This window comes from Octopus sinensis, linkage group LG18 (assembly GCF_006345805.1).
Source record: "Octopus sinensis linkage group LG18, ASM634580v1, whole genome shotgun sequence".
NCBI lineage: Eukaryota > Metazoa > Mollusca > Cephalopoda > Octopoda > Octopodidae > Octopus > Octopus sinensis.
Window position 1 is genome coordinate 1,791,009 of NC_043014.1, and position 16,349 is coordinate 1,807,357.

The 16,349-nt window shown below is 41.1% G+C and overlaps 1 protein-coding gene across 1 annotated transcript in view; it reads right to left on the reverse strand.

The window, feature by feature from the left end:
• LOC115221401 (ATP-binding cassette sub-family G member 1) overlaps positions 1-16,349 on the reverse strand; it is an 80,292-nt gene that overhangs the window by 19,287 nt on the left and 44,656 nt on the right. The window contains exon 2 of the mRNA XM_029791580.2: positions 1,731-1,848. Coding sequence (XP_029647440.1) covers positions 1,731-1,848 — 118 coding nt within the window. The remainder of the gene's footprint in view (positions 1-1,730; positions 1,849-16,349) is intronic.

The following is a 16,349-nucleotide window of genomic DNA, read 5'->3' on the forward strand; positions in this document are numbered from 1 at the left end:
GTGTCTCTCTGCACCACCACCATCACACATAACTCTATCTTTCCCCTCTCACATATACGTCATTCTCTCCCTCTCTTACACACAATCACTGCTTCTCTCTCTCTCTCTCTCACACACACATCACTCAGTGCTTTACTCCGCCACCATCACCACCACACACCCTTGTGTCTCACACACACACACACACACCACTCTTTCAGTCACATGCAACACCACACACACACACACACAAGCAAACACACACACACACACACACTCACACAAGCAAATACACACACACTCACAAACACACACACACACACACAAACACACACACACACTCACTCACACACACAAACACACAAGCAAACACACACACACACACACACACACGTGCACGCACGCATTCCTGTCTGACAGTAGGACCCCTGCTTGATATTGTTCAGAGAGAACATCAAGTACAAACTGGTTAATTAACGATGACTTAATTACACAAATTGAGAACAAGGAAGGAGGGTTGTGATTCATGGCGGATAATAGAGAGAGGCTTTAGCAGCTTCAGCAGAAAAGGATTAAAACTCAGTGACAGCCTCAGCTGGAGCAACATCACATGAAAAGGACCTTAGTATATCACTGGTATTTGGGTTAAAAAAAAGGTGCTGGTGGTAGTGGGTATTGGTTGGAGAAATGAACCTCAATATATAACTGGTATTCTAGGAAGAGGTAGGGTATTGCTCTGCTGGGCCTTAGTATACAACTGGTATTTAGGTAAGAAGGTAGCTACTTGGACCTCGGTATACAGATGGTATTTAGGTAAGAGGGAAGGTATTGGTCTGTGGACTTGACCCCATTATATAACTGGTATTAAGGTAGGATTGGCTATTGATCCACTGGGCCAATAACAGCAGCAGTAATTATTGTTCCTAACACAAAGGGCTTGAAATATGTATGAAGGGGTCAGCCAGTTATATCAACCCCAGTATTTTACTGTGCGTATATTTTAGTGACCCTGGAGGGGTGAACTATAAAGCTGAGGTTGGAACTCGTCATCCTATGCTTTAAGCGTGCCTTCAGGCAAGGCTTTTCTACAGCTGGATGCTCTTCCTATCACCAACCAACAGTTTCCAAGGGAGGTAATAATCTCCCAGTTTATCCAAAGGACAAACAGCTCGGACAGGTTTTGTCTTTTACTTGTTTCAGTCATTAGACTGTGGCCATGCTGGGGCTCCGCCATGAAGAACTGTTAGTTGAATGAATCAAACCCAGTACTTTTTTTTTTCTTAAAGCTGGGTGCTTATTAGTCTCTTCTGCCAAACCGCTAAGTTATGGGGAGGTAAACACACCAACACCTCCCAGTAGTGAAGCAGTGGTGGCAGACAAACAGACATACACATACAATTTCTTTACTACCCCCAAGGGGCTAAACACACAGAGGACAAACAAGGACAGACGAAGGGATTAAGTCGATTACATCGACCCCAGAGCATAACTGGTACTTAATTTATCAACTCCGAAAGGATGAAAGGCAAAGTCGACCCCGGCGGAATTTGAACTCAGAACGTAGTGGTAGACAAAATATGGCTACGCATTTCGCCCGGTGTGCTAATGTTTCTGCCAGCTCGCCACTAAGCATTTTGCCTGGCATGCTAATAATAATAATAATAATAATAATAATAATAAAGTGACCTTCAAACAGGATTTGAGACAAACAAGAAGAAGTAGGGCACTTAATAACAACAGGAACAACATACCTGTATCCAGCAAGAATATTCATCAGTGAAGACTTGCCGGCCCCAGAAGGGCCCATAATGGCTGTCAGTTGACCGGAACAAAACTTTCCAGAAATACTTTTAAGAATAGTTTTTTTATCTGCAAAAATAAATAAGAGAGGATAAAAATAGTTTAAAAGCAAAAAAGAAAAGAGAAAAAAGAACAGAAATGGAATAGAAAGAAGACAAAGAACTGTATTGAATGCTACAAAAATGTGTACTGAATATAGAACAACAACAATGACAAACGTTTATACAACAGACAATTCAACAAACACCACTGGGAAATTATTGTTGTATTGCGTGTTGTGTAGGAGGGTGTATGTATGTTTGTAGAGGGGTGCATTAAGGTATTTGAGGACAGCTTTTTTTGGGTCATTGCTGCATTTTTTGCTAACTTTGTATTATGTTTGTTTCAGAAAATAATAATGGCAGACCTTCAGCTTACTCAGGAAATGAAGAGGCATGATGTTATTGTGGTTATAAAGGCTGAGCATAGCAATTTAGAAATATCTCGATTTTTTAAAAGTTGCCAGATTTTTCGTCTGCAAAGTTTGTAAGGAGTTAGAGACTGAAGATGAAAACGTATCATCAGTATCAAAGCATAAAAAGCATTCTAAACGCTCTGAAATCAGCAGAACACTTGAATTCATCCACCAAGTTCAACAGATCATTGATTACAATCCCAGAAATCCCATGAGGTCAGTTGCAAAAGTTCTCCATGTGTCAGAAGGGACAGTCAGAAATGTTGTCCACGAAGACATCAGATATGTCTTATATGATGAGGAAAGGTCAATTTGTCAGAAAAAACAAAAGAAAATCACTACATCAGATCTAAAAGGCTCTTAAACAAACTGAAAAATCCAGCAGCAGATTTGATTTGGTTTTTCTCAAATGAGAAAAACTTTGACCAAGATCAAAAAGTAACAGAAAAAATGACAGATGGTTAAGTGTAGACCCTTCTAAAGTTCCAAGTGTTATGCATACAAAATTTCCTGCAACTGTCATGGTTTTAGAGGTTGTCAGCAATGAAGGACATGTGATGCCTCCTTACTTCTTTCCTTAGAGTTAACTTCCCCTATCTTGCAATCTCCATCATCTCTATGCAAGATGCTTTTTTCTTTCTCTTTTTTTATTTTTTCCATTCTTCCCCATAAGGGCCACACCTGAGAGGGTTAACTTACAGGGCATCAATTCATACCCACAAGTGTTTTGTGTAAGTTGAGATGGTTAACTCACTGCGCACGTGCTGATAGGACAGTATCCTATCCAGTGACATAATAACCTCACATCAACACAACACTGAAATAGGACACAGGCTGCAGAGGACCATCCTTAATTGCTGGTTCCCTCGTTAATTTAAAAACTGATATTTTAGCTTTCTCTTCAACACAGACGGCGTGCAGCAGACATGGCAAGTTATAGCCTGTTGCACTACGGTGATGCACAATTGCACAGCATTGCAGGCCAGTGCAACAGGGACAACCAGTTCTCAATGTGTTGTTCCACATAACCATCAATTTAAGATTTCGGTTGGTGTAATTAGTTTAATTAAAATACTTGAAGTTTTAGTCAAGACGGAAGTGAGCCAAGAACCGGTCAGTACAGTGTGTATACACACACACACATACATGCATGCACACACACATGCATACACACACACACGCACACACACACATACTCCCACACACACATACACACATGCATGCACATTCACACACACACACGCACACTCACACATAGTTTCGTAATAACAGACCTCATTTAAATTCACAAAAATTCATTGAACTTTTTCTTAATTCCCAACAAAAATCTGATAACATTCATATATTTCTTTGGCAGAGTTTATAAACCAATTCCCCAGACCCTTTCTTCTGGAATGGTTTACTTCCTAAACTGAATCCCTAAATAGCTATTTCCCAACAGGGTTACATTAACAGCCAAATTCCAAGAATTATTCTTTACTTTTCCCAAAAATGATATTCCATTTATAATCCAATGTTTCTGCTTCGTTACCCTCGTGGGACAAATTAATTTAATCTGGCACAAATGGTTATTTTTCTGCTAAAATTCATTGAATTTTTTCCTTTCCCAAACCATTGATGTTTAATTTTTATGAGAACAAAAGGTAACGACTTTCCAACCAAAAAGTGCCACCAATTCTGAGAACAAGAACAAAAGAACCAATCTCTCCAAGAATCCGTAGAATGTTTTCTGCATCACACAACACACAGCTGTGTTTACCGTTGTTGTTGTTTTTATGTCTGGTTTTTCTGTGATGGATTGGGTTGAACCAAACTAATCAAAGCAATATTCCACGGCCATGAAAAGGTTGCAAGATGCAATGAAAATTTTAGGAGAATAAAAATAAGAAATAAGTGGAAATTTTACTGGTGAGTATGTTAAATCATAAGGTACAAAAAGAAAACGACTCTCCTCAGACACAACAGTATATATATATATATATATATATATATATATATATATATATACACACACACACTTTTTGTTTCTATGTATAATTATAAATTATAACAAAAGAAACACTCAAACATCAACAAACACTAATTGAAAGATCATTGAATACTTTTCTGAAAAATAGATTTATTTTCACAAGGCAAAGACTGACAGTGACTCAGAAGTTTTTTTTCTTAGTAAAACTTGGAATTCATTTTTCCTTGCACACAAACACACAATCGGCTGCCATAGTTTCCACAAATCATATTTCTACCTAATTTCATTCAGGCATTGGTCAACTCGAAAATAGAATGAAAGACCTGCCCAAGGTGGCACACAGTGGGACAAAACCTGCGTGTGCTGAAGAATCAAACTTCTTAATGGCACACAGCAATGTCTGTGAGTTGGAGGCAAGACAGACCCATGGCAGAGGGGGGGGGAATGATTCAGGCTCATTAAATTGACACTGGCCATGCTTGTTTCCATCAAACTTGAGGATTTTGACTTTGGTCAAAGATCTCAAGGCTCATGTGGTGACATGTGCTGAAGAAAGAATGAGAAGGATGGTGTATTACAAACCCATCCAACCTACGTTAATAGAATGCGGATTCTAAACAAATGTAGTCAAGTGGTCACTTACAGCAGAAGTGGACAGAAAGACATGACCACAAGGCACAATCAGACGAAATGACAAACAGACAGGCGCAGGAGTGGCTGTGTGGTAAGTAGCTTGCTAACCAACCACATGGTTCCGGGTTCAGTCCCACTGCGTGGCATCTTGCGCAAGTGTCTTCTGCTATAGCCCCGGGCCGACCAAAGCCTTGTGAGTGGATTTGGTAGATGGAAACTGAAAGAAGCCTGTCGTATATATGTATATATATGTGTGTGTGTGTATGTTTGTGTGTCTGTGTTTGTCCCCCTAGCATTGCTTGACAACCGATGCTGGTGTGTTTATGTCTCCGTTACTTAGCGGTTTGGCAAAAGAGACCGTTAGAATAAGTACTGGGCTTACAAAAGAATAAGTCCCGGGGTCGATTTGCTCGACTAAAGGCGGTGCTCCAGCATGGCCGCAGTCAAATGACTGAAACAAGTAAAAGAGTAAAGAGTAGAGTAGACACACACACACACAGTGAACAACCATCTTTCTATTTCTATCTACCAAATCCAGTGACAGGGAAATTTGTTTAGGCCCAGAGCTGTAGCAGTAGAGGATGTTCAGCCCCAGTGCCCTGCAGTGGGACTGGGGCCAAAACTATGAACCTGGAAGGGCAACGTTCTTTAATCGCAGTCATTCCTGCATAGAAAGTGGAACAAAAACAAAGATGAGAATGATACACACACACACACACACCAAGCCAATAATATAGATAGATATGCAAATGTGTGTGTGTGTGTGTGTAAATATATATATGTGCCACTCAACCATAAACACTGCTATATAGGCCATCTATTAAATAACACCACTTAAGATTGGTGTGGTGTGTAAAAACAAATTTCTATATATAAACATCAAAACATTGGCTATATACACACCTAAATACACACACACACACACATTAGAGGAAGATCACATTACTCAACTCATTCTGCATGGGGAGAGGGGAGAGGAGGGGGAGACAAATCAGGAAACTGAACGTTCTCCAGTGGAAACTAACAAAACACTGAAGTAGTAGTAGTAGCAGCAGCAGCAGCATAGATTGTGGTGGCAGTTGTAATAGCAGAGAATGGTAAGAACAACAACTACAGCAGTGGCGGTGGTGGTGATGGTGGTGGTGGTGGTGGTGGTGATGGTGGCATCGTTAACACCTCTAAAACAAATATCTTAATTAATGACATGAAATCTAGGCAAATCTTAACGAGGGCCTTTGTCACCGTTGCTCTTTGAAAACATCAATTAAATACCAGCTATGTACTGGGGTCCAAGTACAGATCCTCTTACCTAAATACTTTGGCCCAGTGGACCAATAGCCAATCTTATCTTAATACCAGTTATATAATGGGGCCAAGTCCACTGACCAATACCTTCCCTCTTACCTAAATACCATCTGTATACCGAGGTCCAAGTAGCTACCTTCTTACCTAAATACCAGTTGTATACTAGGGCCCAGCAGAGCAATACCCACCCTCTTCCCAGAATACCAGCTATATACTGGGGTCCGTTTCTCCAACCAATACCCACTAGTACCAGCACCTTTTTTTTTTTACCCAAATACCAGTGATATACTAAGGTCCTTTTCATACTTCCATGTATTTTTTCTGCCACATTGTAAACAATCCCACCACGACCACCACTGCCACTATTTGCTGTATTCGTAACAATAAACATATCAAAGTGATGTAGTGGTGTTCAACCCAGTACAGGACATGCATTGTAATACATCCTTGAAGAAGAAGAAGAAGAAGAAGAAGAAGAGAAGAAGAAGAAGAAGAAAGAAGAAGAAGAAAAAGAAGAAGACTGGTAACAGCTGTAAATAACAGTACTACAACAACAACAACAGATTAATTAATTAAGCTGATTAGTGAGGCATCATCATCCAGCTGTTGCTGTTAATGATGATGATGATGATGATGATGTCACTTGTGATGATGATGATATAACTTGTGCGGTTGCTACTGTTGCCACTGCTGCTCTTTATGTATAAGAAATAGGTTGTTTATATCTTCCTGGTCACCACTCCTGCTACTACTGATAATGTGTCTATGGTGATGGCCATCACAATGACCGCCACCACCACCACTACAACAAGTACCACTATGGTGGTACTAGTTGTATTACACCACCACAATAAAAAACGACACCACAACTACAACCAATACTACTACTGCTACTACCACTACAATATATATACACACACACACATACAGAGAGAGAGAGAGGGGGAATCAGTGCAACACATCCCTTACTGATAAACAGCAACCTTGAGTTCAAATTCCACCAAGGTCAACTTTGCCCTTCATCCTTTTGGGGTCGATAAATTAAGTAACAGTTGCATACTGGGGTCAATCTAATCAACAGCCCACTCCCCAAAAATTTGGGGCCTTGTGACGAGAGTAGAACAGGATACACAGCAGCTCCCCCTACAAGTTCTTCACTCCTGCTCCAGAGCGTCGGCTGCGGGGTCACTCCGAAAAGGTCTATCCGCGACAATTTCATCTCAATCGAAGGAGAGGGGCTTTCTCCGTCCGGGTTGCGGATCCGTGGAATAAGCTGCCGGATGAGATAGTGAAGATGCCGACGACCGCTCGGTTCAAAGTCTCCCTTGACCACAAGTGGCCTGAACTCTTTACATGAACACCACCCTGTACATAACTCCATGTCCCCCTACATGGCCTTGCTTTTTGCTTTTTGAGCCATAAAATTAACTAACTAACTAATTCCACATGACACATCAGAGTGTGAAGTGTTCAGACGCAAGCAAGGCAGCTCAGTGGGTGGAATTGGGAAATCATATGATAGAAGGCTTTAGGGCTGCTCCAAAATGAGATCCTGGTCAGGTCAACCTGGTCCTGTCAGCCCTTTCTGGGTCAATAGAGATAAATGAATGGAAAGGTATATTCGATGGAATCAAACCCTTTCACCCTGCATCTCTAAACAGAGCATGCATCGACACCGCAGGACAAGATGCAGCAGTGCACAACAAGAAGGAGTTTGAAGAGGAGGATGAAGAGGAAGTGTTTAAGTGTCAGTTGTTTGGTGTTACTGACTACTGTGAAGTAGATGCAGCATCCAACCATCATTTACACCTGTGGTACCTACTTCCGGCCAGGTAGACTGCACAGCTGAGTCATAAGCTGATGGTTCAATACACGAATTGATTGGTTAAGTCAGCCATCACATCTGTATGAAGATTAAAAAAACACACATACACACACACACACACGGATGTGGGTGTGTGGGGGTGTAGTGGACATGAGTATGTCACTGTCCTCATCCATGTCTACATGCATATCGTTTGATTTGTTGTCTCCATGTTAAAACAACTGTAAACCTTGAAATAAAGGAATTCATGCAACACCAGCTACTTTGTTCTTCACTTATCACTATGTGTGTGTGTATGTGTATATATATATATATATATATATATATGAGAGAGAGAGAGAGAGACAGATAGATAGATAGATAGATAGATAGATAGATAGATAGATAGATAGATAGATAGATAGATAGATAGATAGACAGACAGATAGATAGATAGATATAGATATAAACAGTGTGTTCAAAAAGTCTCTTCATCAGTGAAATTTTCAGTGAACAGGTTATTTCAAAGGGACTTTGGTCACAAAGATCACCTGATTTAACACTGCCAGACTTTTTTTCCAAGGGAGCAAGTAAAGGATCTGTGTACAAGAATCACCCGAAAACCATTAATGAACTAAAAGACACAATCATAACCTTCACATGGTTAATACTGTATCAGACTCTCCAAGACGTATTTCAAAACATGTGGAGAAGAACCAGCTTGTGGGTAGTAAAGAAATAGGTTTGACTGGGGTCTGGGAAACCAGGAGGCTGCATCAAGCTCCAGTCTGATCTGGTAGTGTTTCTACAGCTGGATGCCTTTCCTAATGCCAACCACTCCATGAGTGTTGTAGGTTTTGAAAGGGATTATAATACTATCCATGTATAAGAAACTCCCATATTTTTTTAGCCTAGTTTTTGACAAAAAAGGGTTCCTTATACACGTTAAAATACGGTATATGTCAGAGAGACAGGGAAACTGGCCCTATGCTCCTTATAGACTAATATAGACTAACCATGTGTGTGTATGTGGGGCGTATACACACACAAGGCGGCGAGCTGGCAGAATCGTTAGCACGCCGGGCAAAATGCTTAGCGGCATTTCGTCTGCCGTTACGTTCTGAGTTCAAATTCCGCCGAGGTCGACTTTGCCTTTCATCCTTTTGGGGTCGATAAATTAAGTACCAGTTACGCACTGGGTTCGATATAATCGACTTAATCCGTTTGTCTGTCCTTGTTTGTCCTCTCTGTATTTAGACCCTTGTGGGTAGTAAAACAATAGGTATATACACACACAAGCATAGATACAAATACCCCTAATATATACACATATATACATATGGACACTCTCTCTCTCTCTCTCTCTCTCTCATAAAGAGACACCATCATATACACATACACCTTCCCACACACATATATAAATAAGTCAGTATTGCATCATACAAATGTGGTATTTTTGTTGGTTCTTCTGTCCTAATCTGTATTGATATTTCTATAATATGTTGAGTCACATCAGTGACTGGGGGTGGTGGGGAATATTGATTGGTAGCACAAACAGTGACTCTGGTGGTGGTGGTGGCAGTGGTGGTGGTAGTGGTGGTAGTGGTGGTGGTGGTGGTGGTGGCAGTGGTGGTGGTAGTGGTGGTGGTGGTGGCAGTGGTGGTGGTGGTGGCAGTGGTGGTGGTAGTGGTGGTGGTGGTGGTGGTGGTGTCTTCAGTTTAGTCTCAAGGATTTTCTATGTTCTCATCTCTAATTGGTATTTAATTCTTGTGGTGATGGTGTGGGTAGTGGTGTCACAGCAGGTCAGTTCCACAGGTCCATGACCCACAGGACATTTTGGGGAAACCCCATAGTTCTAATACTCCAAATGTATCTCACTCCTGCTGAGTTAAGGGCCATACAGCATACCCTGACATACAGAAAGGTAACAAATGGGTTACAGAAATCTCTCTCACACGCTCCAATTTGAGAGCCCTCGATATAATTTAACCCTCCAGCATTCGGATTATTTATTCATAGTTTTGAACTAATCCTGGATTATCCCATAGCTTTGAGATTTTGGTGATGCAATTGTTTATTTTTCAGAATGACATTGTAGGGTAGGTGTGAGAGATTGGATCCAGCCTGTTTGGACATAAAACAGGTGAAACATTTGGGCCTGACATGACCAGATTAAATGCTAAAGGGTTAACAAAACCTGCTGACATAGGAAAAGGACCTTGTCCCCTCGCCCCCTTTTTAGACTAATTAATTTACCACCCACCACTTTTTTTTTTGTTTTCTTTTCTCAAAATAAGTGGGAAAACTTCAATGAAGAATTTTTTTAATAACATGGTATATGACCCTTTTAATTTAACCAATACTCCCAGGTACCCCAGAACAACAAAGGGATATAGGGGTACTGACCTCTCACACACAAACACACTCTCTCTCCCACACAACATTTCACTGAATCAGGAATATCAACAGAGATTAGAAAACGGAAAACCATCACCGCCACCACCACCACCTCAAGAGTGGGAACAGTTGAGGGAGGGGAAGGGGGAAAGGTTTATTTGCATCTCTCTCTCACACATACACACACATGCACACAGATAGACACAGACATATACGCACTTGTTTTGATTTAGGATTATCAGTAGATTATTTCAGGTCAGCCTCTCGTTAACGCTAATTAATCTCATCTCAGACCAAGCAATCTGGACCGAGTTGAATTATCTATCATGTCTATATGGCTGTTTAGTATTGGTTTGTCTTGTAAATCAAGCTAATCCAGAGAGAGAGAGAGAGAGGGAGGGAGAGAGAGAAAGACAGAGAGAGAGAGAAAGAGAGAGAGAGAAAGAGAGAGAAAGAGAAAGAGAGAAAGAGAGAGGGAAAGACAGAGAGAGAAAGAAAGAAAGAGAGAGAGAAAGAGAGAGAGAGAGAAAGAGAGAGAGAGAGAGAAAGAGAAAAAAGAGAGAGAGAGAGAGAGAGAGAGAGAGAGAGAGAGGGAGAGAGAGCATGTAGTAGCAGAGGCCATGTTAGTGAAAGAGAGAGAGAGAGAGAGAGGAAATATATAAAAAGGAGTCAGAGATAGGAGGGAGGGAGTGTGTGTAAAGCAATGGGGAGGAATGTTAAATGTTAAACTGGAGAAGATGAAATATGTCAGAAGGGAAAAAGAAAAGGAAGAGGTTGTGTGGCTTTCATTTTTTCACAAGAAAACCATTCATAATTTAAACTGGAAAAAAGAACAAAAACAAAAGAAAATAACCCCTCAAAAAAAAACAACAAATAAAAGCCGAAAAAAAACTACAAACAAACAAACTGCAAGCATTGAACGTGAGAACTTGTTGGAAATATACCAAAATATTTTGCTGTAAACAACAACAACAACAAGTATGTGTGGAAGCGTTTAGAGGTCTGGTCTGGAAGGTTCCTTATTTGGTCCTGCATCTCCCCCCCCCCAGTCAACCCACCAGCCAGCCAGCCGGCCAGCAAACCGTTTCTATAGTTCTTCGTAAGAAATCCGGCAGAGATTTGTGTGTGCGTGTGTGTGTGTGTGTGTGTGTGTTCACTATCAGGTGCCATCATGCCTTGCTTGCACCTTCACCCAGCCTCGGAGCCACACGCGCCTCGCCAAACGCCTTGTTGAGGTTCAGCCAACATTCTGAAGTGCGATGGCAACGGAACGGTAAAAGAAAAAAAGAGAAAAAATTGGATGGAATAGGAGGAGGAGGAGGAGGTTTAAAAGGAAAACGGTAAAGAGATGCACAAGAAATGGCTTTATAACCGGAGTGGGAGAACGCAGGATGGAGATGCTAAACACACACACAAACACACACGTTATATAATTTACTCAGACATAAATTCATATTACTACACATTCTATATTGCGCAGTCTCAGAGATTAATTATCTCTCGTTGTTGATAAACTAAAATTATACTACCTACGTTCATGTGCATCTAAGAGTTTTATTCATACATGGTTCCAGGTTCAGTCCCACTATGTGGCACCTTGGCCAAGTGTCTTCTACTATAGCCTCGGGCAGACCAAAGCCTTGTGAGTGGATCTGGTCAATGACGGAAACTGAAAGAAGCCTGTCATATATGTATGTATATATGTATGTGTGTGTGAGTATTGTGTAGGAACAGGCACGGCTATGTGGTAACAAGTTTGCTTTCCAACCACACGGTTCTGATTTCAGTTCCACTGTGTGGCACCTTGGCCAAGAATCTTCTACTATAGCCTCAGGCAGACCAAAGCCTTGTGAGTGGATCTGGTCAATGATGGAAACTGAAAGAAGCCTGTCATATATGTATGTATGCGTGTGTGTGTGTGTTGTGTGTGTGTGAGTGTGTGTGTGTGTGTGTCCGTCCGAACCATCACTTGACAACCAATGCTGGTGTGTTTACATCCCCGTAACTTATCAGTTCGGCAAAAAGAGGCCGACAGAATAAGTACTAGGCTTACAAAGAATAAATTCTGGGGTAAATTTGTTCGACTAAATGTGGTGCTCCAGCATGGCCGCAGTCAAATTACTGAAACAAGTAAAAGAGATACACACATGTATGTATATCTAGCTATCTATATATATACATACATATGTATATATATATATATATATATATATATATACATACACACACATGTATATATATATACACACACATATATATATATAGATATATATATATATATATATACACACACATATATATATACACATGTATGTATATATAAGGGTGTGCTGTAATCTGACTTTGTATATTTGTCTACAGCAAGACATTTTCTCCATGACAGAATTCTATGAAAGGGTTTCTTACAGGTCTGAATATGCCTCAAGCACATTTCAATTGATAACAAATTTGTATTTATATATTTATACATAAACTCCAGCTTTGTGCATGCGTGTGTGTGTGTGTGTGTGTGCGTGTGTGTGTGTGTGTGTGTGTGTGTGTGTAAACCTTGTGTATAGGCGCAGGAGTGGCTGTGTGTGAAGGAGCTTGTTTACCGACCACATGGTTCCGCGTGGTACCTTGGGCAAGTGTCTACTACTATAACCTTGGGCCAAGCAAAGCCTCGTGAGTGGATTTGGTAGACGGAAACTGAAAGAATCCCATCGTATATGTATGTATGTGTGTGTTTGTCCCCTCATGATCACTTGACAACTGATGTTGGTGTGTTTACGTCCCCGTAACATAGCGGTTCAGCAAAAGTGACCGACAGAATAAGTACTAGGCTTACGAAGAATAAGTCCCGGGGTCGATTTGTTCGACTAAAGGCGGTGCTCCAACATGGCCACAGTCAAAATACCGAAACAAACAAAAGAATAACACACATTGCAGCATTTCACTTTGGCTTCCAAAAGTCAAGAAAATTACTTTTCTTCTTTTTTTTTTTTTTCGAAACCTTTTGATACCAAACTCCCTGGGACTCCTTTTGATTCTATTATACAAACTTCCTATCCTGAACTGATCTAAATTAACAATTTCTATCAAAATTCCATGTTAACTGATGTTTCAGATACCATCATACTCATGATAAATGTATTTTACCAAATTCTTTGTTATTTTCAAAATTCATTGAAACAATGTATTTCAAGAGATGGGTTAACATGAAGCAATAATTCCAAGCTGTTTATTGACAACTTGTGTCTTTTGGCAGAATTCCAGGAAATGACTTATTGGTAATTGCTGCACTTGAAAGTGGAGAGTGGGCAACAGAATGGTTTGGAACAGAGAAGAATCTGACCACGGAGGCATACAAGGATACACATCATAGAAGAACGGAATGGATTAAGCAGAGCAGGAGCTTATACAAGGGCAGAAAGTGTCGTTGAAGAGGTCACAGATGTGTGACCAAAGATTTCCGGACAAGGGACACAAGTTAGAATAAGAATAGTAATAAAAGAGTGAAGAATGAATATATATAGTGCGTATGTTTATTTGGCAAAAAACCCCAAAAAAACAAGAATCCTGAAATATAACAATATCTATTTCAATACAAGGTTTCACATCAAGAATCTGGCAACACAAATTTATAAACATATATATATATGTATGTATGTATGTATGTGTATATAATTATATCTATGTCTTTTACTTGCATCCATCATTTGGCAGTGGCAAGGGCGTCATCTTGAAGAATTTTAGTGAAATGAATCGATTCCAGTACTTATTCTACACCTCCCTTTTGCCAAACTGCTAAGTTATGGGGGTGTAAACAAACCAACACCGGTGATAGTAGGGGAACAAAGACACAAAGAAACACCTATATAGATATATGCATAAATATATGCGAGGGCCATTTCTAACTAAGGGGTGAATGGCGAGGTTGGCAGGGTGGTCAAGAGAGAAAGGGGTGGGTGGCTGGAGGGTGGTTGGAATAGGTGGAAAGAAGGGTTGGGAGAGGAAGAGAGCGATAAAGGCGGGGGGGGGAAAGAGTGGTAGCATGGTAGGAAGTTTAGAGTACTCAGTCAACTTAAGAGGGGTGGGTGCACTTGACATTGAGGTTACTCTAAATATTTATAGGATATCAATTGAGAAATAAGACAGGGTGTTATAACTGGTGGGGGGGGATGGGGGTAAACGACAACAACAACACATACAAGCACTTTCTCGCTATCCACATACCACTATGCGCTCACGGGGGGGGGAACCACACACACCCATAAACATGACGCCGTTGCCATACACATAAACACACCTTCGTGCACTCACTACCACACACGCAAAAATTTCACCACCCTCACTACCACACACCCATAAACATACCTTATCACACACACACACACACACACACACATATATACATACATACACAAACATGCACTCACTCATACTCAAGCACACACATACACACACGACCAAAATAGAAACTCCGCATCAAACAACTAAACAAGGAAATAACAAAAAGAATAAAACTAAAAAAAAAACTAAAAATAAATACGAAAAGTAGCATCAAACTGGAAATGGTTTTATATCTGCAACATAAACAACGGAGCTAAAAGAAAAACATTGCAGTAATTAGTAACATCGTTACCAATATCATCATCAACACTATCCCTGTCGTCATCATCATCATCATCAACAACAGCTACACCACACCTCGTTTTATAACAAATGGCCTCGATTATATACGCAAATGATCATAGAATGAAAGGTAAAAATGGTAGAGAAAAGCAGAGGAATCCAGAAATATCCTGGTTGATGTTACAGACAATTGCTGTACATGATTTACAATACATCATCATCATCGTTTAACGTTTGCTTTCCATGCTAGCATGGGTTGGACGGTTCAACTGGGGTCTGGGAAGCCCGAAGGCTGCACCAGGCTCCAGTCAGATCTGGCAGTGTTTCTACAGCTGGATGCCCTTCCTAACGCCAACCACTCTGTGAGTGTAGTGGGTGCTTTTTTATGTGCCACCGACACAGGTGCCAGACGAGGCTGGCGAACGGCCACGCTCGGATGGTGTTTTTTTTATGTGCCACCGGCACAGGTGCCAGACGAGACTGACGAACGGCCACGCTCGGACAGTGTTTGTTATGTGTCACCGGCATACAAGAGAATAAAGAAATCAAACAAAGGACAGACATAGAGGGGTCCCCCACAGTGGGGTTGACAAAGAAATAAAATTGGGGAACAAGCAAATGTTGAAGTGACCATCATGGTAGGAGGCTGGTGGAATTGGTAGAGCATTGAGGAATGCTTGGTGGATATTACTTCTGGCTTTGGGCTCTTTGGCATTTAAACCAACCATATCTGGCTCAAGTATTCTCCTTGTTTTATGCTCAAATCAGCCTGATCAGGCTTCTTGTACCTACCCTACAATGCCTTTCAAAAATAAACAACCATATCATCAAATACTTGATACCAATCCGATCTTGGCCGTTGCCAGCCTCGTCTGGCACCTGTGTCGGTGGCACATAAAAAACACCATCCGATCGTGGCCATTGCCAGCCTCGCCTGGCACCTGTGCCGGTGGCACGTAAAAAGCACCCACTACACTCATGGAGTGGTTGGCATTAGGAAGGGCATCCAGCCGTAGAAACACTGCCAGATCAGACTGGAGCCTGGTGCAGCCTTCTGGCTTCCCAGATCCCCGGTCAAACCGTCCAACCCATGCTAGCATGGAGAACGGACGTTAAACGATGATGATGATGATGAAGATAATGCATGATTAATTCAAAGCAATGTGGATGCGTAAGTCTGACGACTGACAGGAAAATCTGAATGTCAAAAGGTTAAGGCAACGAGGAAGCAGAATCGGTGGAACACCAGACAAACGACTCAGCAGCATCTTTTGTCCATCTTTATGTTCTGCATTGAAACCCTGCTGAGGTCAACACTGCCTTCCGTCCTTTCAAGGGTGATGTAACTGACCAGTTCCTGCCTCCCCCCTCCCAAACTCCCCTAAAATTTCAAG